Source organism: Aquarana catesbeiana, linkage group LG11 (genome assembly GCF_042186555.1).
Source record: "Aquarana catesbeiana isolate 2022-GZ linkage group LG11, ASM4218655v1, whole genome shotgun sequence".
In the NCBI taxonomy this organism is placed as follows: domain Eukaryota; kingdom Metazoa; phylum Chordata; class Amphibia; order Anura; family Ranidae; genus Aquarana; species Aquarana catesbeiana.
The window spans coordinates 116,486,430-116,512,087 of NC_133334.1; the positions used below are offsets into that span (position 1 = coordinate 116,486,430).

Consider the following 25,658-nt stretch of genomic DNA (forward strand, 5'->3'; position numbering starts at 1 on the left):
AAATTTAGAGACAAACAGTTGTTGTTTTTCCCAATATTTCACCTGTAGAGCAGTATCTCTGAAAGGCCCCTTTAAAACTGTTGTAGCTTTAAAATAATAAATAACAGATAATCTTATTCATAATTTGCATATTTGTTTTCTTTCCCCAGGTCCCCAGAGAGGTATGCAATCTTATGTACATGCAACTGACGCAAAAGATAAGTTGTATTTATATTGGATCAACTGAGCATCCAATAATTCACTTGTTGTGGGGACGTATTAAACTGCATATTGGGATGATGGGATGATTGGATTATTGGCTGCAATACTGAGAACCCCTTACTAGATGTCAGTGTACCTTATACAACTATATATGGTAATAACTCTGTTGTTTCTCAAAATATGTTATTCTTTCCTGCCGCGCTTGATACAATGTTGCAAGAAGCAGTTGCTAATGTTTAACTGTTTACTTGCTACTGTAAAAATTACATTTGACCTGTTTTGTTGGGAATATGGGTTTAGTATGTCCCCTTGTTCTGTCCTGTGTTCTAATATTGCTGGTCTACCACTCTTCTGGCTAATCACACTCTCCTTACTTTTCATGTTTACTATACCTTTTTCAGTTACAATTTTTTTTACTTTTGGACAGAGTGAGGAAAGCATAGAAAGTTGTCAGCGATGACTAATCTCCTCATTTCTTGTCATAGGCTGTCAAAGACACAGAAAATTAGGCTTCTGTTGAAAAAATCTTTAAGTGAAATTACACTTTTGTCGAGAGAAACAAATCTTCATTTTTTTTTTATAAGTTGCAAGGAGTTTAGTGAGCTTAGTTGCAGATTCTTAACTGCTTCTTTTTTTAAAGATAATAAGTCAGGTTTTGCAGTAACTTTCTCAAACGGAGTAAAAAAGCGAGAGTGTCTGTCTGCTTTATTACATGATTAGTGCAATTGTAGTAAAGAGAAAAGCACTGCATCCTCATCTCCCCTTGTAGTCATATGGCCAGTATATCCCCAAAAAAGACGACCACCTTTCTGCAGTAAAGCTAGGGACAGTAGTGGGCATACCAAATAGTCTACCTCAAGCACTGTGTGGGCTTTTGATAGTACTTTGATACTTTGATAGAGGCAATCATATGTACAAGTAATGAGTTTTCTGCGGTGTCCTGTTCCTTTGTTGCAATTAAGTAAAATTGTAATGTTTTGGCAGGATTTAAACTCTTATGCCGTTTACACACGATCGGAATTTCCGTCAGAGAAAACTTGGTTGGATGGTTTTTCCGACGGAATTCTGCTCAAGCTTGCCTTGCATACACACGGTCACACAAAAGTTCTCTGAACTTTCGACCTTCAAAAACGCAGTGACGTACAACACTACGACAAGCCGAGAAAATTAAGTTCACTGCTTTCGAGCATGCATCAAATTGTTTCCGAGCATGCGTGACTTTTTGCTCGTCGGAATTGCATACAGATGAACGCATTTTCGGATAGGAACTTTTCCTGACCGAAAAATAGAGAACATGCTCTCAATCTTTTGCTGGCTGGAATTCCGCCAGCAAAAGACCGATGGAGCATACACACGGTCGCATTTCCGATCATGTGTATGCGGCATTAGCTTGCTAGTGATTTAAGTGGAAAATCATTTTTTCAATCATTTAGTTTTTATATATTGTAATTTTATATAGAATACCGCCTTAACAACTTCCCGCCCAGCCTATAACAGAATGACGACCAGGCGGTGGTTCAGTTATCCTGACTGGGCGTCATATGACGTCCTGCATGATAACAGCTGCTGCGCGCCTGTGGGGGCACGCATCGCGGTGATCAGTGGTGTGGTGTGTCAGTCTGACACACCACTACACCGATCTCGGTAAAGAGCCTCCGGCGAAGGCTCTTTACCTCATGATCAGCTGTGTCCAATCACGGCTGATCACGATGTAAACAGGAAGAGCCGGCTTTTCCTCACTCGTGTCTGACAGACACGAGTAGAGGAGAGCCGATCGGCGGCTCTCCTGACGGGGCGGGGGGGGTCTGCTCTGATTGTTTATCAGTGCAGCCCCCCCTCGGATGCCCACACTGGACCACCAGGAAAGCCGCCAGGACCACCAGGGAAGCACCTAACATGTGGATGGCCAGGTACATCCCCCATGGCCATCCACATGTGAAAATTGATGCCCAAAATATGCCAATCAGTGCCCACAAATGGGCACTGACTGGCACCTCTGTGGCACAATAAAAAACAGTGATGCCCAGCAATGCCACTCATCAGTGCCACCTATCAGTGCCCATCCCTGCCCATCAGTGCCCACCTATCAGTGCCGCCTATGAGTGCTCATCAGTGCTGCCTATGAGTGCCCATCAGTGCTGCCTATGAGTGCCCATCAGTGCCGCCTATGAGTGCCCATCAGTGCCACATACCAGTACCACCTATCAGTGCCACCTCATTGGTGCCCATCAGTGCCACCTGATCAGTGCCCATCATTGAAGATGAAAACATACTTATTTACAAAAAATTTTAACAGAAACAAAGAAAAACTTTTTTTTTTTCAAAATTTTCGGTCTTTTTTTAAATGTTGTGCAAAAAAATCGCAGAGGTGATCAAATATCACTAAAAGAAAACTCTATTTGTAGGAACAAAATGATAAAAAAATTTGTTTGGGTACAGTGTAGCATGACCGCGCAATTGTCATTCAATTTGCGACAGCACTGAAAGCTGAAAATTGGCTTGGGCAGGAAGGTGTATAAGTGCCTGGTAATGGAGTGGTTTAACCACTTCCAGCCCAAGTATGTCATATGACGTCCTTGACTTTCAGTGGGGATTTCTGAATGATGCCAGCTTCCTGTCCCGTCACGTCTAGGCCGCAGATGTGAACAAAGCGGTGATCTCGGCTGGAAAGCATCAGATCTGTCATTTTTTTTTCGATCTGATGCTTTCCAGCCTGGAGAAGAGATGTGGGGTCTTATAGACCCCATATCTCTCCATAAAGAGGAACTGTCGCACACCATTCCTATTACAAGGGATGTTTACATTCCTTGTAATAGGAATAAAAGTGATCAAAAAAAATGTAAAAAGAAAGTGTAAAAATAATTATTACATTAAATTATTTAAATTATACATTAAATTATACATTTAAAATAAATTACAATAAAATAATTAAAAAAAAAAAACATTTTTAAAGTGCCCCCTCCCCGTGTTCTCACGCACACGCAAGTCCCGCCCACATATGTAAACGCTGTTCAGGCCACACATGTGAGGTATCGCCGTGTGCGTTAGAGCAAGAGCAACAATTCTAGCACTAGACCTCCTCTGTAACTCTAAACATGTAACCTGTAAAAAATTTAAAGCGTCGCCTATGGAGATTTTTAGGTACCGAAGTTTTGCGCCATTCCATGAGTGTGCACAATTTTAAAGCGTGACAAGTTGGGTATCTATTTACTCGGCATAACATAGTTTTTCACATTATACAAAAAGAATTTGGCTAACTTTTCTGTTTTGTTATTTTTTCATTCATGAAACATTTAAAAAAAAAAAAAAAACGGGTTTGAAAAATTGTTGCGCAAATACTGTGTGACATAAAAAGTTGCAATGACTGCCATTTATTCCCTAGGGTGTCTGCTAAAAAAAAACATACATAATGTTTGGGGGTTCTGAGTAATTTTCTAGCAAGAAAAAATTATGATATTTACATGTAGATGAGTGTCAGAAAATGCCCGGTATGGAAGTGGTTCATGCCTGTTTTCAGTTTTATAAAGAAGAAAGGGTGTAAAGGTGTGGGCACACCACGATTAGTGTAATTTCTATACATTTAATGCTGTATATAGGGGAAGAGCTTGGAATCAGAGGGAGGGAATATCAAAATGGAAGGAGGATTATTTCAGGGGAACATTAATCTACGTATGCGCATTGGGAGGTAGCTAGGCATTTTTCTTTTTTCTTTTGTTTATGAAATGTGCTTCATAGTAGCTACGAAATATTACCTGGAAGATTAATAGTTTTGCCCTTGGGGGATGTCATTTGTGGAATGTATACCCACATATAGCATTTGCCAAAAGTTTGCCATATTTATTGCCCAACTCATACCTGTGATGGCGCTTAGAGAAAACTTATCCTTCCCTAAGTCTGCTTATTGCAGAGCTTATTGCTTGTGTAAGTTTAGCGGTGATGTCTTTATCTTGGGTCTGTTTTTGTGACTTCTCTTATGATTTGTGAACTGCCCAGACCAAACTGGGCTCATATTAGGCCCAGAGTTAATCTCAAACTAGCTCTTTTTATATGTGTAGATAGGCCTTGATACACTGTGGGATCTTTTAATAGACTTTCATTAAGACACCACTGCTTTGTTTGGGATGGGGTACCAGGGATATGGAGGCTGATAGTGATTGGAGCACGGTCAGAAAATGTGATTTTGCCAATAGAGGTCTCTGCAACTAAAGGCAAGTCTTTGACTAAGAAGCAACTTATATGCCTTGTGTACCACTAAGTATAATGTAGTCTTTTGTTGATGCATGTTGAATGCACCATGTACTGCAGTCGGTGTGAGTGGAGTACATTCCTTAGCTTTTGCAAAACTAAAAAAGAGAGAGAAGTGCTCTGTGTAGTATTTAACTGGTTCTGGTGCATAGTTGAAGATCCTCCCCCAATTCTGTAAGACCTTCCGCGAAGACCTGTAATTTGTGTATTGCCCATTTCAAAAAGGGATATTTGGTTAGAATTTGAGAGGTAGCTTGTAGCTAAAGTTTCTTTGTTAAAAGAGTTTGCCTTTTATTAATAGTGAACCTTCCTCTCCATCCCATACTTCAGATAACTGCCATGGTATACGTTTAGAAAGTAAAATACTCATGCCTCTGGATTTGGCATCTGCAGATGCCCCTTGGTATGCTGTTAGAAAGTACTTGTTTGTTAGTTTTGGAAACTTATCTCTTCTGAAGTGGGTCTCTTAGAGAAAAGCGATATGACTGTTTATTCTTTGCATCTCTCAAAGTAGCATGGAGCGTTTCTCTGGGATGTTAGACATTGCAAGACCAGGCAGATGTACATGGTAGGACAGGGATAAGGTAAGTTTGTGGGAAGAGGATAAGGAGAAGTGAGAGGGTACAGGGAAAGAGGAAAGATGCGGCCTGTGTTAAAGATAACAAGGATAGGGTACAGAAAGGGAATGTAGTTTTGGATGGAGACTTGGGTCAAGTAAGAGATAAAGTTTTTTTGTAGGGAGCTATATGTACAACCTCCTCCAAATCTTAATGTGAGTGCATAAATCCCCTGATTTGGAAATATCAATCTTCAGCTAGCATTACACTAGCCATTACATATTTTTTTTGTTCAACCAGTGGGTTGAACGACAGAATATGACTGTATTCCTCCATTTACACTCAATGTGGATGGGGGATCCCTCTTGCTGAGGAGTTTTCATCCCCTGAACAGTAGACTTGTGCACAACGGAAAATTTTGTTTAGTTTCGTTGTCATTCGTAAAATACATACCGTAATTTTGTTCTGTTATATTCGTTATGTTCCGTTAATTCGTTTTCGGATAATTCGTTATTTCTGTAGAGTGTCGATATTCATTATACTGAATCTCGAATCATGTTGAATTCATTTGTTATATCTGCTATAATTTCTTTCATATTAGTTGAAATTCGGTATTTATGTATGTATATATATTCTTGATAATGATTTGTAGTTTGGAAAGTCGTTTGTTTATTGAATCTATTAACACACACAATGACAATATCTCTTCTCCTTTGCTCAAATACAATACATCGCCCTTCTCACTCAGTTCTCAGGAATGCACTTTGCCAGTAATCCAACCTCCAGCACAAAAATAATCAGCTGATTGGACTGTAAGATTTACTTTGAGTTGACCTTTTGTTTCATTAGATCTCTAACGAATTACCGAATCATGTCAGATTCATTCGTTATTTCTGCTATAATTTCTTTCGTATTAGTTGAAATTCGTTATCTTTTTATTCGGAAATTCGGCCAAATTTCGATTCGTTACGAAACGAATTGCACATGTCTACTGAACAGTAAGATTTCCCCGATCTATACAAGATCGTCTGACAGCTTAATTCCTGGAGTGGACTACAAAAAAAAATGTCAGACACCTCTGCACTCTTCAAAAGAATGGATGAAATTTGAAGATGACGTTCTACCTGATCTTCAAGGTTCAAGGCACCATCTTTGTTGAAATCTTTTTTATTTCCAAATCCTAGATGGATTCGGCCGCTCTGTTTACCTGTGCATGTTCAATTCTTCTGCCATAATTTGCACACTTAGTCTTTGAACTGAATGTTTGAGGGTCCGCACTCTGTCCACATTGGCATCCCTCCTTTTGCGTTTTTGGCTGCCCACTTCTTGCGCCCTCATGGACCTCTTCCTGCCCCTCCTTAAACCGCCTATGCCAGTCAAAAACACTTGATTTCTTCATGGAATGTTCATTATAAGCCAGTTGTAACAGAGCTTAAGCTTTACTGGCACTTTTGCCAATTCACGCAAAATTTGATGTTAATCCACTGCTCCAGATTCCTGTAACTCATTTTCTAACAGAGCAACACCCACTTGTGCTATTTCTTCTGCTACTGGTCAACTGGTCTGTGACCCAGGCAAATGCAAGTTAAAACATGTCAGAACACGCTCGAGTGTGAATGGCTGTGTCACTCACCATCATAGTGCTATACCGCAGGCATGCCGGGAATTATATTGTCACATCTTGTACATTACAGCAGTTACAATTTTTTAACAGCCTCCAATTGTAAATATGCATTTAGAAGTTTCCGTGCCTGTGCAGCCTGTGTTGCCTCCAGTGCTTTAACTCTGGCCTCCAAAGCTGCAGTGGAGGACTCCTGTGCCGAAAGCCTGGTGTGCAACATTAGATCTCAGCAAGCTCTTCATGAACTGCGCCCTCAATATGATCCGTAACGGTCTCTAGATTGGCTTTGAGCTCTGCTTTGGTAGATAATAAGCATATTAGTGCTCTAAGATCAGTCTCTGGTATTTTGTCGGAACCGTGTGAGATTTCTGAATTTCCCAGCTGGGAGAGCTGGTGGTGTTGTGATCTGGCAGGCCTGGCGCCACCATTCTGCCTGTGTTTGCAGCTGGGATCATTGGATATCTTTGTATCGTCGAAAATTTGGAGGATGTTCCCAGTGTCTTCTGCAGCTTAATGGTTGGCATAACTTGTTTCTCGGTGCTGTTAATCATTGACTGAAAGGGCAGAGCACAATGTCGGGTTTCTCATCGTCAGCCACGGTATATATTTATACACTTAGCCTTTCCACATAACCCTTTACCCATGAGCCTGAAAGTGTACAAACAGTCAAACCCTTTTTGTTTTGGACAGGGTAGTAATGGATTAAAGCCCTTCTCAGTTTCTTTTTGCTGTCTGTGTCCTATTTGTAAGAATTTCCTTCACTTCCTGTACCAGAGACACGACAGGTATCGGGAGGTAAGTGAGGGAAATGCATAGATTGAAATAGCAGGCAACACTGAAGGCTCCCTGCTGGCAGAATACAATAGCACAGCGGGAGGGATTCCCCCATCCACCTCAAATGTGTGGATTGGGGAATCAGATATTTATTTTTTCATTCAACCCGCTGGTTGAACGAAAAAAAAAGATTAAATGTATGGCCAACCTTAGACAGTTGTCACAGGAATACAGGTCATCATTGGATGAGAACCCTGACTTTTTGTTCTGGTAACAATTTTGGTTTTCCCACCACTTTCTGTCTTGGTAACAGGGGTCCCTAGGATATATACAACTGTGAAAATCGCTCTATTCCCCTATCAACACAGTCAGTGTTGATGGGGGAAATCCCTCCTGCAGAGCTATTGTGTCCCTGCCGGGAGAGCACACTGATTTACTTTTAGCGGCTGGCAATAATCGCATGCTATAAATCTGACATGCTGCTGGTTGTGACTGCCTGCCCATAGATGGATAGAATCTCGGCTTGTCCCTGCTGAGCTGACCAAGATTCGATCCATCTATGGCTGGCTTCAGTTGAGAGTTTTACTCTGGCTGGTTAGGACACTTTGGTTCAAGAGAGTGTGTTTTTAAAATGGGGGATCACACGACTTCTGAGGACTTTTTACGGATTGGCAATTAATTAGGATCAATTAAAGAAGAAAAGTTACAGATTGAATAATCCTTTTTCATTGTTGCATTTTACCATACACAGTGCAACATGCTAAAAGGTGTATGTCCAACTTCCCCATAATAAAACTAGTGTTTGTTCCCATATCAGTACTGCATTGCAGTGCATTCTGAACAATACAATATGTAAATTTTTTTGTGCATTGGAAGGCCCATAGAAGTCAATGAAAGCACATCAAAATGCATAAAACGTGCACTTTGATGCATTGACAACAGGTATTAACAATAATGCATGTCAATGCAAGAAGGAACCGTTGAAGCATGAAAACCTAGATGCCGAACCATGCAAAAAAATGCACCTCTACGCACAGGCTTAGATCATTTATGGCCTGGATTTGTTTTGCACTATTTCAATTCACGTGCTTTAAACATTATTTTGATTATTGTTTTTTTATTCTATTATAGTATAGGATATTTTATTGTAGCGCTGCAGATTTAAATTTTTGTTATATTTCACACGGATTCACTGTAGAAGGTTATTTTAGAATTATTTTGTTCAGGTAAGCAAAACAGAAACAATTGTAAGTTTTAGCCACATTAGGAAAGATTTTACCCCACTTCCTGTCCCAGTGATAGTTGTCCCCATGATCAGAAGCAAGTAGTCATCTCTAGTAAGGACGCAGAGTGGAATAAGGTCCCTGTTTGGGAGATTGTCTATCAGTTTCTCTATCAGGGTCAATGGTCACCTGGACAAGAAATGAGAAGAAAATTTCAATTAGGACACAGCCAGGACCAAAGACCTCTACTATTCAAAACGAAATATTTTAAGCTGCCGTTTCACCTAAAATGCTTGCTTCTTAAAAGACCCTTTTGCGGCTTTCATGCTTTTTGTCTATTGTAGCTATTGCTAGCCAGTTTTGTTATGTTTAAATACTTAAACCAGCCATAGATGGATTGAAATTTGGCCAATTCAGCAGGAACCGGCTGAATTTCAATCCAACTATGGGCTGGCTGGTTGTACTGAAGTCAATTTATCAATCAACTTCAGTACAACCAGCCTGTCTGTTTTTTTTTTCCCCGTGTGATCACTGCCGGTAGTGATCATTGTATTTTGCCAGCGGGGAAAGCTCCTTGTGCTCCCCACCGGAAGGATACATTAGCGCTGCGGGAGGGATTACCCCATCAAAACGGACTGTGTTGATGGGGTAAGCAAGCAATTTTCTTTCCTTCAACCCATGGTTGAAAGAAAGAAAATGGCATAATGTATGGCTAGCCTTATTCTTTCTTCATTTATTGTCATTTCTGTATTGTTTACTATGTGAAATATATCCATTTGTCATCCAACTTAAACTTTTACTGAACGATATATTTTTTTCTAACTGTCCTTAGCCATCCTCAAAGTAACATAATATTTTTCATTAGTTCATAGGACAGTCAGCTGTGCATCTCAAGCGTGACTTCTTCCTAAGCAACGCATCCCGTGCACGTTCTGAACAATTCATTAACCTGCGAGAAGTCAGCACCCGACACAAGCTTCCCCCTGGGGAATACATAGTAGTGCCTTCCACCTTTGAACCTAATGTTGAGGGAGACTTTGTCCTGAGAGTCTTTTCAGAAAATCGACATGGGACTGTGTAAGTGACAATCACAACTAAAGAAAAGACCATGAGCAATGTAATTGAACAAGTGTGATTTAGTCCCAGAGTGGGCCTTTAACGTTGTGGTAACAAAAATTTTTTTATACCGGGAAACTAAAATACCTTTTAACGTATCCAAAGTTCATATTCATATTTTAATCCTTGATTATTGCCTTTTAAAAGCACTAAAAATTATTGTATATAATTCAAAGCATTTTTTATGCGATATGCTTGAGATGTGTAGGGAAGGGGGCAGTGGGATGTTATATATTCCCCCATATCCAGAAGTGCTGGGTTTATGTTGGCTTTCTGGTAGCGTTTTGGGATAGTGGGGGGAACGAGATGCCAATTAAAGTGAAGTTCCACCCATTTCTGTGTTTATTAAAAGTCAGCAGCTACAAAAAGTGTAGCTGCTGACTTTTAATAAACACACACTCACCTGTCGCACGGTCCAGTGATGTGGCCGTCCGAAGCCTCGGTTCTCTCCCCATCTGTCCACGGCGCCAGCATCACTACTGTGGGCACCCGGCTGTGACAGCTTGCTTCTTCACAACCAGGTATGCATTAGTCGCGCTGCGTGTCCTGAATGGCCGGGCAATCTTCTGGGACCTGTGACGTGTTCTAGAAGATTGCAGGGAGAGAGGGGCCGCCTAGATGGCCCGTGCGAAAGTGGGAGCTGGGTACCTGTCAAAACTATGTACCCGCCCCCCCCCCCCCCCCCCAAAAAATTACATGTCAAATGTGGCATGTCAGGGGGTCTAGAGTCCTTAACTTTAAAGTAGATCTTAACCCAATTACTTAACTCTTTCAGTAAACTCTAAGCTCTAACATGATAATGTGATTAAAAGTCTTTTTAAATCTGCAGTTAAAAATACTTGGTAATCCTGACATGAAGAACTTTGTTCTAGCTCTGCCTATTATGAGGTGACAACTGTCTCCCCATTGTGCTTTTGTGTTGTCACCCTGCTACTTGCACTACTGTTAGAGACTGCAAGCAGAGTCATTGCTTCAGAAAAGTAAACATTTAGAACAGGATGCTGAGCATTTATTAAATCACACTAAAAGATTATCTGTCCTGCGGGTGAAAAAATAAAACAGCTTTTTTGTAAGTATAAAAAACTTATGCTTTACATTGTATATAACATTATTGGGTACCTGAGCTTTGAGCTCATATTGTTTTGCTTATATGACAAGTTAAAAAAATGATTTAGAAAATATATAGTTACCATGAAGCAGAAAGATTTTTTTTTTTTTTTTTTTATTTCAGTGAAATGGATGATCCAATATCTGCCCAACTACCCACTGAGGTGAGTAGCCAAACAGAATTTGGCACATTACTGTATGGCCCGTTTGCTTTTTACCTTTATTGATATACTTTTACTTAGGAATACTGTAGTGTCCTTCTATTGTGTGTCCTCATCACATGAGTGTTATCAGAAAATGTAGTTTAGAAGAATCTATGTGTAGCTCTCGAGTTCTAATAAGCTGCTACTCAAAGTGATCATATAGTAAACTTGGTGCAAAATTATTCACTTTAAGAGCCAGTTCGCACCATGAATTGCGCAGGAACGGGTTGTACGTTCCTGTGCAATTCTCATAGGATCTGGGAGCAGTTTGATTTCAGCCCATTCATTTGAATATGCTGAAATCCTGCCAGAATGCACCAAGATTAGTGCATGCACTACTATAACAAAACACACAGCAACCAGATAGCATGGTACCTTTGTACCATGTGATCCGGTTCAGGCAACGCAGTGCATTTGTAACCTGCATTTGGGGTGTTGTAAAGGTAACACTAGTACCCGCTGCAGATCGCAAGTGTAGTGCATTTTGAACGCAGTGCAAGAAACGTGTACCGAACATGGGTTTCCCACACCTCGTTCTCGTCTGAACTGGTCTGAAGGTCATTGCACATGACAAGGCGGCACTCCTTGCGTCTGGAGAAAAGGGGGTTTTTCTACTACATACAGAGAAACTTCTTCACAGTAAGGCCCCTTTCACACTGGGGCAGTGGGGGCGTCGGCGGTACAACAGCGCTATTTTTAGCGATGCTGTACCGTCGTTCTTGCAGCGGTATTCGGCCGATAGCGGGGCGGTTTTAACCCCCGCTGGCGGCCGAAAAAGGGTTAAAATCCCTCGTACAGCGCGGCTATATTGATTTCAATGGGCAGGAGCGGTGAAGGAGCGGTGAATACACCGCTCCTTCACCGCTCCAAAAAAGCGGTTTGCAGGACTTTTTTCACCGCCCTGCCTGCGCACCGCTTCAGTGTGAAAGCCCTCGGGCTTTCACACTGAACAAACAGCGGAGGCTGTTTAGGGGCGGTTTTCAGGCGGTATTTTTAGCGCAATACCGCCTGAAAACCGCTCCAGTGTGAAAGGGGCCTAAGGGTACTTGCACATGGTACGGATGTTTGCACATCAGATATTCCTGGCAAAAAAGAACGCAAGGTTAGACTGTATAGCACTTTCACGTATTCACGTGTATGCATACACACACATAAAAAGTGTGCCATATACGCACATAAAAATACCAACCAGCAACTGATACTGATCTATAGGCCTTTTAAACACAGGCCTATTAAAAACAACGGGCTGCATTATCATACGTAAAAGAAAATGCCTGAATGCCTAAAAATGGGGCATGTTTAGGCTTCTGTGTGCTAGTTCTAGCCAGCTGATGTAGACTGTTTAAAATAAATATCTGGATATGTTTCTAAATGCACAAAATAGAACTGGCTATTAATATTTGTAATAACACCGCAGATTGTTGATTCAGGAATATCCAATTGCCTTATGGGATCAGGAAGCATCCCATAGGATCATTGGATATTTTTCTCTCTTTGAGCAAATTTAATATTGCTTCATAATGGTTTTCATCTTCCTCTTAATCAGTTGTGGGGATCGGGTTCTGTGGGTGCAAGATGTTGATTTATTTGTTTATTCATGTTTCTATTGGTTAAACTATGTCCTTTTCATCTTGCCATGTAACAATAGGAGGAAATGATTGCTTTTATTAAAGGGGTTGTAAACCGTCGTGTTTTTTCACCCCCCCCCCCCCCCCCCCCCCGTTTTACTCACCTGAGCCCTTCGTTCCCTTGGCGGAGACACGCTGATGATCAGGGCCACACTGTGCAAAACGAACTGCACAGTGGAGGTAAGTATGACATGTTTGTTATTAAAAAACTAAACAAAAAAAACCCCGAAGGTTTACAACCACTTTAAATATGTAACGCACCTACAATTGAAAAAGTGGACTGTACAGAGTTGTCATCAAACTCCATTCTGCCAGTTATTTCTATTCTGTTGTTTCAACCCTTGTCCAGCAGATGGTAGACATTCTACACCTTAGATTTTGTAACATTTATACAAATGCAGTTATACAAATGACTGCCCAGTGAATGACATAGTAGAATTAAACACTGATGGGAAATTCATGCTAAATGTCCCTAGATGTGCCCCCATTTTGCCCTCGATCCTATGCCAAGATCATTTAATGTGTTAAAATGACATATGGAAGCTTTATGCCTTTTTAATACTTTGGCATTTCTATGTATTTCCAGGAAGCTGTAACTGAAGCAGACCTTGATGAAGGATTTAAAAAACTTTTCAGTCAACTTGCTGGTGCAGTATGTGTATTATAAGAATTTATATTCCTAAGCAGTATGTTTTTGTTGGAGTATACACCAATCAGCCATAACATCATGATGACCTACCTTATATTGAGTAGGTCCCACTAGACCTCTGAAGGTATGCTGTAGTATCTTGCACCAAGCTGTCAGTAGCAGATTTTTTTAAACTCCTGTAAGTTGTGACATGGGACCTCCATGGATCGAACCTGTTTTTACAGCACATCCAACAGATGCTTGATGGATTGAGATCTGGAGAATTTGTAGGTCAAGTCAATACCTCAAACTTGTTGTGTTCCTCAAACCATTCTTGAACCATGTTTGCAGTGTGGCAGGGCGCCTTATCCTGCTGCAAGAGGCCACTTCCATCATACCATTTCCATGAAGGGGTGCATTTGGTTAGCGACAATACTTAGGTAGGTGGTACGTGTCAAAGTAACATCCACATGAATGGCTGGACCCAAGGTTTCCTAGGGGAACATTGCAAAAAAACACACTGCCTCCAGTGGCTTGTTTTCTTCCCATAGTACATCCTGGTGTCATCTCTTTCCCAGGTAACCGATGCACGCACCTGGCCTTCCACATGATGTAAAAGGAAATGTGATTCATCGGACCAGGCCACCTTCTTTCATTGCTCTGTGGTCCAGCTCTGATATTTAATATGCCCATTTTAGGTGCTTTTGGCTGAGGACACAGGTCAGCATGGTCATCCTGACCGGTCTGCGGCCATGCAGTCTCATACACAACAAAGTTCGAAGCCCATTTCTTCTGCTTTCATAACATCAACTTCAGGAACAACATATGCCCGGTTATATTTCTTGTGGCACTGAGGTGAAAGCATCTCCCTACAGTATGTCCCAGAGCATGAGGTACAATACAAAACAATACAATGAGCTCTAATACCAATCCAGAGGGCTGGTAAATGTAAAGAGGAAAGGATAGCTTCTACTCCCAACCAGCCCAGGTAAATAAACTTTAGTCATAGATAGCCCTGATGGGCAGAGCAAAATGCATCAGGGTATGTGGTTTGGTGGAGACATGTAGGCTGAGGTCACTCCTTATTGTTTATTCACCTGGGCTGGTTGGGAGAAGTAGTGATCCTATCCTCTTTACATTTACTAACTCTCAGGGACAACATGTTCACTTCCTGCTTAATATTGTATATCCTGCCTACTTTCAGATGCCATTGTAGCGCAATAATCAATGTTCTTCACTTTACCTGTCAATGATCTTGGAGTATATGTAAACTCTCACCTTGTAAAATAACCCATTCAGTTTAAAATAGAAATGAAAGACAAAACATTTGCTGCATAAGAGCTAGGAGAGGCAAAACAGCAGCACACTGAATTTCCCAGTGAATGGCTGTGTGGGGGTGTGTATCAGGACAAGTGTGATCATTGGAGAGCTAGAGAACTGACCACACCGTGCTTTCCTGTTTAGTGTGGTCAGTTTTTAATAGGAAAGCAGAGGGCCGGGCGGGATCATCAGGTATTTCACATAAAGGAAGCAATACAAAGAGTACATGATACTCTTTCATACAAGTACATGGTACAGCAGATTCACAGTGCTTCACTTTTTCCACATTTTGCTATGTTACAGCCTTATTCCAAAATTGATTAAATTACGTATTTTTCTCAAAATTCTACAAACAATACCCCATAATGACAACATGAAAGAAGTTTGTTTAAAATCTTTGCATATTTATTAAAAATAATAAAAACAATAAAATCCCATGTACATAAGTATTCACAGCCTTTGCTCCATACTTTGTTGAGTATGATTCTACAAGCTTGGCACACCTATTTTTGGGCAGTTTCTCCCATTCTACTTTGCAGGACCTCTCTAGCTCCATCAGTTTCGATAGGGAGCGTCAGTGCACAGCCATTTTTCAGATCTCTCCAGAGATGTTCAATCGGTTTCAAGTCTGAGCTTTGGCTGGGCCACTCAAGGACATTCACAGAGTTGTCCCATAGGGTTGTTGTCCTGTTGAAAGATGAACCTTCGCCCAGTCTGAGGTCCAGAGCGCTCTGGAGCATGTTTTCATTAAGGAAGTCTCTGTACATTGCTGCATTCATCTTTCTGTCAATCCTGACTAGTTCTCCAGTTCCTGCCACTGACAAACATCTCCACAGCATGATGCTGCCACCACAAACATGCTTCACTGTAGGGATGGTATTGGCTAGGTTATGAGCGGTGCCTGGTTTCCTCCAGACATGACACTTGCTATTCAGGCCAAAGAGTTCAATCTTTGTTTCATCAGACCAGAGAATTTTGTTTCCCATGGTCTGAGAGTCCTTCAGGTGCCTTTTGGCAAACTCCAGGTGGGCTGTCATGTGCCTTTTACTGAGGAGTGGCTTCCATCTGGCCACTCTACCATACAGGCCTGATTGGTGAATTGCTGCAGAGATGGTTGTTCTTCTGGAAGTTTCTCCTCACTCCACAGAAAAACGCTGGAGCTCTGTCAGAGTGACCATCGGGCTCTAGGTCACCTCCCTGACTAAGGTCTTTCTCCCCTGATCACTCAGTTTAGCCCGATGGCCCACTCTAGAAAGAGTCCTGGTCATTCCAAATTTCTTCCATTTACGGATGAAGGAGGCCACTGTGCTCATTGGGAGCTTCAATGCCGCAGGAATGTTTTTGTACCCTTCCCCACATCTGTGCTTTGATACAATCCTGTCTCGGAGGGCTACAGACAGTTCCTTGGACTTCGTGGCTTGCTTTGTGCTTTGACATGCACTGTTAACGGTGGGACCTTATATAGACAGGTGTGTGCCTTTCCAAATCATGTCCAATTAACTGAATTTACCACAGGTGGACTCCAATTAAGGTATAGAAATATCTCAAGAATGATCAGTGGAAACAGGATGCACCTGAGCTTAACCACTTCAATACAGGGCACTTATACACCTTCCTGCCCAGACCAATTTTCAGCTTTCAGTACTGTCGCAGTTTGAATGACAATTGCGCGGTCATGCTACACTGTACCCAAACTAAATTTTTATCATTTTGTTCCCACAAATAGAGCTTTCTTTTGGTGGTATTTGATCACCTCTGCGGTTTTTATTTTTTGCGAAACAAATAAAAAAAGACCGAAAATTTTGAAAAAAATAAAAGTTTTGCTTTTGTTTCTGTTTAAAAATGTTGTAAATAAGTAAGTTTTCTCTTTCACTGATGGGCACTGATAAGGCAGCACTGACAGGCACTGATAAGGCAGCAGGGATGAGGTGGCACCAATGAGCGGGCACTGACGATGGGCACTGATATGCGGCACTGATGGGCACTGATGGGCACTGGTAGGTGGCACTGATGGGTGGCACTGATATGCAGCACTGATGGGCATTGATAGGCGGCACTGATGGGCACTCATGGTGGGCACTGATAGGCGACACTGATGGGCACTGAAAGGCTGCAAAGATGGGTTCTTATGGGTGGCACTGCTGCGTGCTGACAGGTGGCACTGATGGGCACTGATACGTGGCACTGATGGGCACTGATACGCCGCACTGATATGCCGCACTGATAGGCATCCCTGGTGGTAGGCATTTGGAGTGGGCACTGATTGGCAGCTGCCTGGGCATTGATTGGCAGCTGCCTTTGCACTGATTAGTATGTCCCTGGGGGTCTAGGGGGCATACCTGGTGGTCCAGTGTGACTGGTTTCCCTGGTGGTCCTGGGCGGCTTCCCTGGTGGTCCTGGGTAGGATCCAAGGGGGGGCTGTGCTGATAAACAATCAGCACAGACCCCCCCCCATCAGGAGAGCAGCCTGTCAGACGTGAGTGAGGAAAAGCCGATCACGGCTCTTCCTATTTACATCGTGATCAGCCGTGATTGGACACGGCTGATCACGTAGTAAAGAGTCTCCGTCAGAGACTCTTTACCTAGATCGGTGCTGCGGGGTGTCAGACTGACACCCCGCAACAACGATCGCCACGATGCGCGCCCCCGGGGGCGCGCAGCGGCTCAATATCCTGCGGACGTCATATGACATCCAGTCAGGATTTTGAAACCACTTTGCCGCCGTCATTCTGCTATATGGCGGGCGGCAAGTGGTTAATTTTAAGTGTCATGGCAAAGGCTGTGAATACTTATGTGCATGTGATTTTTTTTCATTTTTTTATTTTAATAAATTTTAATAAATTTGCAAAGATTTCAAACTTCTTTTAGGTCATTATGGGGTATTGTTTGTAGAATTTTGAGAAAATAATGAATTTAATCAATTTTGGAATAAGGCTGTAATATAACAAAATGTGGAAAAAGTGAAGTGCTGTGAATACTTTCCGGATGCAATGTATCAGGAATATGAAATATTGGGTTTACATACTCTTTAATGTTATGGCTGATCAGTGTATATTTATTGAAGATATAAGATGGCTTGTAACAGTGAGTTTTAGGAAGACCCATCATAACTTATTAATAACTGTAACTTAAAGTGGATTTCTGGTCAAGAACTAACTATGCTAAAAATGGCTCCTGCCCCGATCTAATTTCTATTTGAGTTACCCTGTTAAAGGAAGATGCTTATACTCACCTATACTTGCCTATACTTACCTAGAGCACTCTAGTCCAGTCATGTGATCGGCTCACAGCAACAGGCTTCAGGTAGCTGCAGGGATAGCTGACAATTAATGCTCCACAGTAGGCCTATGGGTGGCATCAATGCCAAGGCATTCCACCCATTGTCGGCACGCTCTCCTGTCCCCTGAAGCCGGCCTCCTGGGAGATCCAGTTACATGATTCCTTTTACATGGTAGTTAGTATAGAAGTTGGAAAGTGGGTGGGAGTCATTTTAAGCATAGTTTGTGCTAGCCTGGACTTCTACTTTTATGTATAACTTAGGACCAATTCACGCTTTTTACCGCATGGACACACGGGAAACAGTTGTTTCCTATGTGTCCCATTCATACTGCAACACAGCCTAGTGCAGCTCTAAAATTCAGACATGCTGCATTTTATTGCAGTGCACCAGGCCAAATCGCACTGCAGTGTCGGGCAGCGCATCGCGCTGCCTGACATTGCAGTCAATGAAGTGTACGTTTTGTACAATTCAAAGCAAGCTAGTACAAAACCCCCCCCAAAAAAAGGAGCCGCGTAATGCACTGAATCGCGCACCACACAGCCCCCTAGCACAGCCAGCAACGCTGAACGACCTGAGTGGTGAATTGCTTCGGCTGCTCTGTGTTGTGGTGTAAATTCATACGAACTGTATTTATAATTGTGCAAATGACAACCTGTGTGCAGCGATGGACTCAGAAGCTTTGCAAATATTTTAAACAAAGCTATTAACCAAGAAGTGTTGACTGTCCCATTTAGCTTTTAAGTTGGCAATTGTTTAACAGGGTAAGGTTTAACCATTGTCAAGTCTTTTTCTTTATCATACATCATGGGACACAGAGCCATAGTTATTTAACTTAATGGGTATATAGGCACCTTCGGGTGATGGACACTGGTATACCCAATACAGGAAGTTCATTCCCCTATTTAACCCCTCCTCCTTCCAGGAGTACCTCAGTTTTTTCACCAGTGTCTAAGGTGTTGGTCACAAGATTTAAGATGTGCTCTGAAGAGCTCCAAGCTGGAGGGATCCCATGCTGGATTTAAACAGCCTCCATAGACCAGATCCATCCAAAGTGCCACTAAGGCCAAGGTGGACGGTACCCGGGCCTCGCATAAGAAGAACGAGGTTTTGCCTGTAACGCCTCTTTGTAGGGCTGGATCCCAGGACCCAGGACTTTTTTGGTCATGCTACATTACGTAAAGTTTTCCTGAGGGGTGCCATACAGGTCCAAGGCAGTGGACCCCTTTTAATAAGGACCCGGGCCTTGAAGGTTTGCTAACGCAGCCTGCCGTGATGGGTGAAGTTTGGATCTGTCTGTTACAGCAGTATCCTGCAGCGAGGAAAAGCTAAGGAAAGAAGCCTAGGAACTGTAAAAAGTTCACCTATGCTTTTTTCTTACATAATTAAAAATGTTGTGCGGGGGGTGCAGTGGCGGCAGCAGCGGGTTTCCATTTAGAGTTTATTCTTCTATTCCCCACAGAAAGCTTTTAAACTTTCCACCTCCCAGCCCTCCCTTGCCTCCCCTCTCGCTCAAGGAGCATATCAATGCCGTCCGCACGTGCGCAGACTGGGGCTAATTTAAACAGGGGGGGGGGGCGTTGATTGAAGGGAGGGGGGCGTGGCCAAGGCGAGGCACCGTGTGTGAGATGTAAGTACATGAGCACACAGTGCAGGCGCTGGGGACAGAGACAGATGCTCACAGCTGCAACGGACACACAGGACACGAGCGCTGGGGGCACGTAAGGGATGCAGGCATTTCCTTACAGGAAATAACATTGATAATAACTAAAGCTGAACTTTATTAGCATTGTCTTTTGCTAAACTAATTTGCTCAGCGAGTTGAGCATTTACTTAGTGCCTCTGTTTTTTTGTGCTCAGCACTATGGCTCCCAAAAAAAACACCCCTAAGGTACCAAAAATTCCACCCCCAGGCACTGGGAACTCCAGTCATGTCTCCACACTGTCATCCTCACCTGAGATACCAGATATGGCAAGCCAGGGTGAGTCATTGGGACCAATTGGTGGTGCAACTGCCTCTCACATTTCAGCCCCTGTATACGTGACTGAAGATGCGTTTTCCTCCGCCCTGCAGGGCCTAGAAGGAAGATTAGCGACTTTAATCGCATCCGCTATCCAAAAGGATAGGAAGCGTGTTAGATCCCCCTCCCCCACCTCAGACCCCTTACCAAGGGAACAGTGGGTAGAGGATGAGGGGTTACCCCCAGGTGATCAGGAAGAAGGGCAAAACGATTACTCCTCTGCGGAGGAAACAACGGTAGATGAACCTTTTTCAGCCTCGCAGTCTGAGAAATTGCTGATACCGTTCGTGCCTCTTTCAAGTTACCTCTAGCAGAGTCAGCTGATAGTTCAGTTTCTTCTTTAGGTTCCTTAAAACCTTCACAGCCTTTTCATGCGTTTCCTGTACATGACTTATTAGAAAAGCTTATTTATACTGAATGGGATCACCCAGATAAGCATTTTCTCCCTCCAAAGAGATTCGCAGCACTCTATCCCATGGAGGAGAAATTCACCAAAAGATGGAAGCTACCAGCAGTTGACGCTGTGATTTCCAGTGTGAATAATAGTCTAACTTGTCCAGTAGACAATGCACAAATGCTTAAAGATCCAACTGATAAAGGATAGGAATTTCTGTTAAAATCCTCTTTTTCTTTGGCAGGTGCGGTTACTCAGCCTGCAGTTGCGACAATAGGCATCTGTCAGTCCCTAAGGGACCAGTTTAGACAGGCCCTTAAAGGGGTCCATGCACAACAGGCCCGCGATTTCGCTGAACTACCAAAGGCGCTATGCTTTGCCATAGCCATGAAAGATTCTATTCACCAGGCGTCCCGCCTTGCGTTTGTGCTAGTACACATGCATAGGACCCTGTGGTTAAAAAATTGGTCAGACTCTAGAGGAAAACCTTAGGGTCAGGCCCAGGCACAGAAGAAGACCTGGGGCTGTAATCTGCAAAGCAGAATACTAAAGCCTCATTCTGAAGAGGCGCCCCCCCCTCGCCAGAGTGGAGGAAAGACGTCTGGAATACTCAGAAGTCTGGCAAGAGGAAATTCAGGACAGATGGGTCATCTCCACGGTGTCTCTAGGATAAAAACTAGAATTTCGGGAGTTTCCACCGTCTCGTTTTCTGAGATCAAACATTCCCAAAGATCCAGGGAAAAGGCAATCTCTGTTTCAGGCATTAGACCGATTACTAGCTCAGGGGGTGATCATACAGATCCCCACAGGAGAGCAAGCTTTGGGGTTTTATTCAAATCTCTTTACGGTACCAAAACCGAATGGAGATGTCAGACCCATTCTAGATCTAAAGAATCTAAATCAGTTCCTAAAGAGCCACTCCTTTCTCATGGAGTCGATCAGGTCAGTAGTTTCTATCCTACAAGGAGGAGAACTTCTTTCGTCTATCAACATCAGGGATACATATCTGTATGTCCCTATATTTCGAGCTCCCCAAAGGTTTCTGCGGTTCGAAGTAGAACAGCAGCACTTTCAGTTTGTGTCCTTGCCCTTCGGGCTAGCCACAGCAGCCCGGGTGTTCACAAAAGTACTTAAATAGTATGTAAAACAAAACCCTGCGCTGGCAACTCACCATGCAAATAATAATAAAATATGAAAAACAAATAATATATGTACAATTGATGTGTGCTATGTGAGATTGCACAAAAAAACACTACCGGGCTAGGTGACTAATAAACAATAATACACTAACTGTGTATTTTTACTTGAAATGCACAAATAGTGTGGTCTGTGTGGAATTACCCAAAAAAACCACTTGGACGCTATGCGACTACAGGGCGATAAGATATCGCTATACTAGTGCAAAAAATATATATATAAAAGTATATAAATTAACATTCGTGATCCACAAACAACAGTAGGTGAATCTCTGTAAAGAGATAAACGCCAAATTATAAGTGAAACAAAAAATCAAAAATAGCTGGTGGCAGAGAGTCTATTATATCAAGGTGTTTCTCCACAAGAAACAATCAGCAGACTTCAAGCTTTTCCTCCATATGATAGGTCTGGACAAGAAGGTAGGCTGATGCTGGTGATGGTTATGAGGAGACTTATGGGACCGCAAAACTCACGTTCCACCAAAAGAAAGGAGAAAACATATAGTATAAAACCTATAACACCGTGAGATCACCTGCGCATATAAGCGCTACTCACGGAACCGATGTGCAGAGCAGGCATTCAGATATTGGTCGGTGTTCGCTGCTGAACGGCGTGCGTTCCACCAACTCCAGGAAGTGATGTCACTGGTTCTCGGGTTTACAGGCGTAAGCAGGATGTTGCGTCGACGCGTTTCGCCCCTCCCCCAGGGCGTTATCAAAGACTTGAAGTCTTTGATAACGCCCTGGGGGAGGGGCAAAATGCGTCGACGCAACATCCTGCTTACGCCTGTAAACCCGAGAACCAGTGACATCACTTCCTGGAGTTGGTGGAACGCACGCCGTTCAGCAGCGAACACCGACCAATATGTGAATGCCTGTTCTGCACATCGGTTCCGTGAGTAGCGCTTATATGCGCAGGTGATCTCACGGTGTTATAGGTTTTATACTATATGTTTTCTCCTTTCTTTTGGTGGAACGTGAGTTTTGCGGTCCCATAAGTCTCCTCATAACCATCACCAGCATCAGCCTACCTTCTTGTCCAGACGTATCATATGGAGGAAAAGCTTGAAGTCTGCTGATTGTTTCTTGTGGAGAAACACCTTGATATAATAGACTCTCTGCCACCAGCTATTTTTGATTTTTTGTTTCACTTATAATTTGGCGTAAATCTCTTTACAGAGATTCACCTACTGTTGTTTGTGGATCATGAATGTTAATTTATATGCTTTTATATATATATTTTTTGCACTAGTATAGCGATATCTTATCGCCCTGTAGTCGCATAGCGTCCAAGTGGTTTTTTTGGGTAATTCCACACAGACCACACTATTTGTGCGTTTCAAGTAAAAATACACAGTGTATTATTGTTTATTAGTCACCTAGCCCGGTAGTGTTTTTTTGTGAAATCTCACATAGCATACATCAATTGTGCATATATTATTTGCATGGTGAGTTGCCAGCGCAGGGTTTTGTTTTACATACTATTAAAGTCTTAGCACTTTCATCCAGCAGCTGCAACGCGATAGGTAGATCTGTTTATCATTTAATTTTAATTTATTTGCGAGCGCTCTTTTTTATTTATTTATGTTTCACAAAAGTACTGGCCCTACCTCTAGCCAGGTTATGGGCAGAGGGCATAACAGTCTTGGCGTACCTAGACAATCTATTGCTAATAGACCAATCGGTGGCTCGTTTGGAGCAAAGTGTGCGCATTACAACCAATTACCTGAAAAGTCTGGGTTGGATTCTCAACCTAGAGAAGTCTTCCTTAAAACCACTAAAAAAGCTAGAGTATTTGGGTCTGATCATAGATACAGCCCAGAAAAAGGTGTTCTTGCCTCAGGCAAAAATCAACTACATAAGAGAGTTGGTACAGATGGTCAGGTCGAAAGGAGATCCCTCCGTGCGCCTTTGCATGAGGTTGTTAGGAAAGATGGTGGCTTCATTCGAAGAAGTTCCCTATGCCCAGTTCCATTTGAGACTGTTGCAAAACAGTATTCTATCTGCTTGGAACAAAATGATCCAAGCTTTAGACTTGCCAATGCGGCTGTCCCCAAGGGTGTCCCAAAGCCTCAATTGGTGGTTACTAACCCGGAAACTACTGAAAGGAAAATCCTTCAGACCAGTTATCTGGAAAGTGGTAACTACAGACACCAGCCTTTCAGGTTGGGGAGCAGTACTAGAGAAGACAACTGTCCAGGGACAGTGATCAAGACTTGAAAGAGCCTTGCCCATCAATATCCTAGTGATTCGGGCAGTGCCTGGACTTCCAGGTTACGGGATTGTCTTGTCAGGATCCAATCCGACAATACCACAGCAGTGGCCTATATCAATCACCAAGGGGGTACCAAGAGTCTTGCAGCGCAGACAGAGGTGAACCGAATTCTAACTTGGGCAGAAAGGAATGTTCCGTGCCTGTCTGCAGTTTTCATTCCGGGAGTAGAGAATTGGCAGGCGGACTACCTGAGTCGCCAGCAGTTATTCCCAGGGGAATGGTCTCTTCAGCCCGATATTTTTCGTGCTGTTTGCCAAAGATGGGGGACTCCGGACGTAGATCTTCTAGCGTCCAGATTCAATATGAAGTTAGTCAACTTTGTGTCCAGGGCAAGGGATCCACTCGCATGGGGAACAGATGCATTGGTGACCCCGTGGGATCAGTTCTCACTGATCTATGCATTTACCCCTATTCAGTTGCTGCCTCGACTTATTTGCAGGATCAAGCTGGAAAGAAAGCCAGTAATTCTGGTAGCACCAGCATGGCCCAGAAGGTCATGGTATGCAGAAATCATAAAGATGGCGGTGGGGGATCAATAGTCCCTTCTACTACGGCCAGACCTACTCTCACAGGGGCCGATATTCCATCCTACCTTACGAACGCTAAATTTAACGGCTTGGCTATTGAAACCCAAATTCTGAAGAAACGTGTTCTTTCCGGATCAGTTATCTCTACTTTAATTAATGAAAGGAAGCCAGCTTCCAGAACCATATATTATAGAGTCTGGAGGGCTTATGTTTCCTGGTGTGAATCCAAGGGTTGGTACCCTCGAACATTTTTCATAGGCAGAATTCTTGCTTTTCTACAATTAGGGGTAGAGATGAAGTTGGCCTTGAGTACTATTAAAGGCCAAGTCTTAGCTTTATCGGTCTTATTTCAAAGACCGCTTGCTACATATTCTTTAGTCCGGGGTTTTATGTAAGGGGTGATGCGGATTAATCCGCCAGTTAGATCACCTTTGAACCCTTGGAACTTGAACTTAGTTTTGTCAGTGTTACAAAAACAGCCATTTGAACCAATACAGCATATTCCCTTAGTCCTGACAACGAAGCTGGTGTTCTTGGTTGCTATATCCTCAGCAAGGAGGGTTTCGGAATTGGCTGCTCTTTCTTGTAAAGAGCCATACTTGATTATTCATGAGGACAGAGAGGTGTTACGCCCTCGTCCAGGTTTTTTGTCAAAAGTGGTCTCAGGTTTTCACATGAACCAAGATATTGTCCTGCCATCATTTTTTCCAAAACCATGTTCCAGGGAAGAAAAGTCACTACATTGTCTTGATGTAGTGAGAGCGGTCAAAGTCTATTTAAAGACAACTGCTCAGATTCGGAAGTCTGATGTCTTATTTATTCTGCCAGAGGGTCCTAAGAAAGGACAGGCAGCGTCGAAATCCACTGTCACTAAGTGGATTCGGCAAGTTATAATTCAGACTTATGATTTAAGGGATAAGATACCCCCTTTTCAAGTCAAGGCGCACTCTACCAGGTCAATTAGTGCTTCTTGGGCAGTGCGTCACCAGGCCTCCATGGCTCAGATCTGTAAGGCCGCAACTTGGTCTTTAGTACATACATTCACCAAATTTTATCAGGTGGATGTAAGGAGGCATGAGGATATCGCCTTCAGGCACAGTGTGCTGCAGGCAGCAGTATAAGCCCTCAAGTCTGGGGGTACCCTGAGGGTTGTCTTTCCCTCCCCTCAAATAGCATTGCAATGGGACATCCCATTAAGTTAATAACTATGGCTCTGTGTCCCATGATGTACAATAAAGAAAATAGGATTTTAATAACAGCTTATCTGTAAAATCTTTTTCTTGGAGTACATCATGGGACACAGAGGTCCCTCCCCTCTTGGGGTTTAGATATATTGCTTTGCTAC

At 42.8% G+C, this 25,658-nt stretch overlaps 1 protein-coding gene across 1 annotated transcript in view; it reads left to right on the forward strand.

Annotated features, from left to right (window-relative positions):
• Window positions 1–25,658, forward strand: part of CAPN1 (calpain 1) — a 141,586-nt gene that overhangs the window by 93,602 nt on the left and 22,326 nt on the right. The window contains exons 12-15 of the mRNA XM_073604934.1: window positions 150–161; window positions 9,487–9,698; window positions 10,969–11,008; window positions 13,262–13,327. Coding sequence (XP_073461035.1) covers window positions 150–161; window positions 9,487–9,698; window positions 10,969–11,008; window positions 13,262–13,327 — 330 coding nt within the window. The remainder of the gene's footprint in view (window positions 1–149; window positions 162–9,486; window positions 9,699–10,968; window positions 11,009–13,261; window positions 13,328–25,658) is intronic.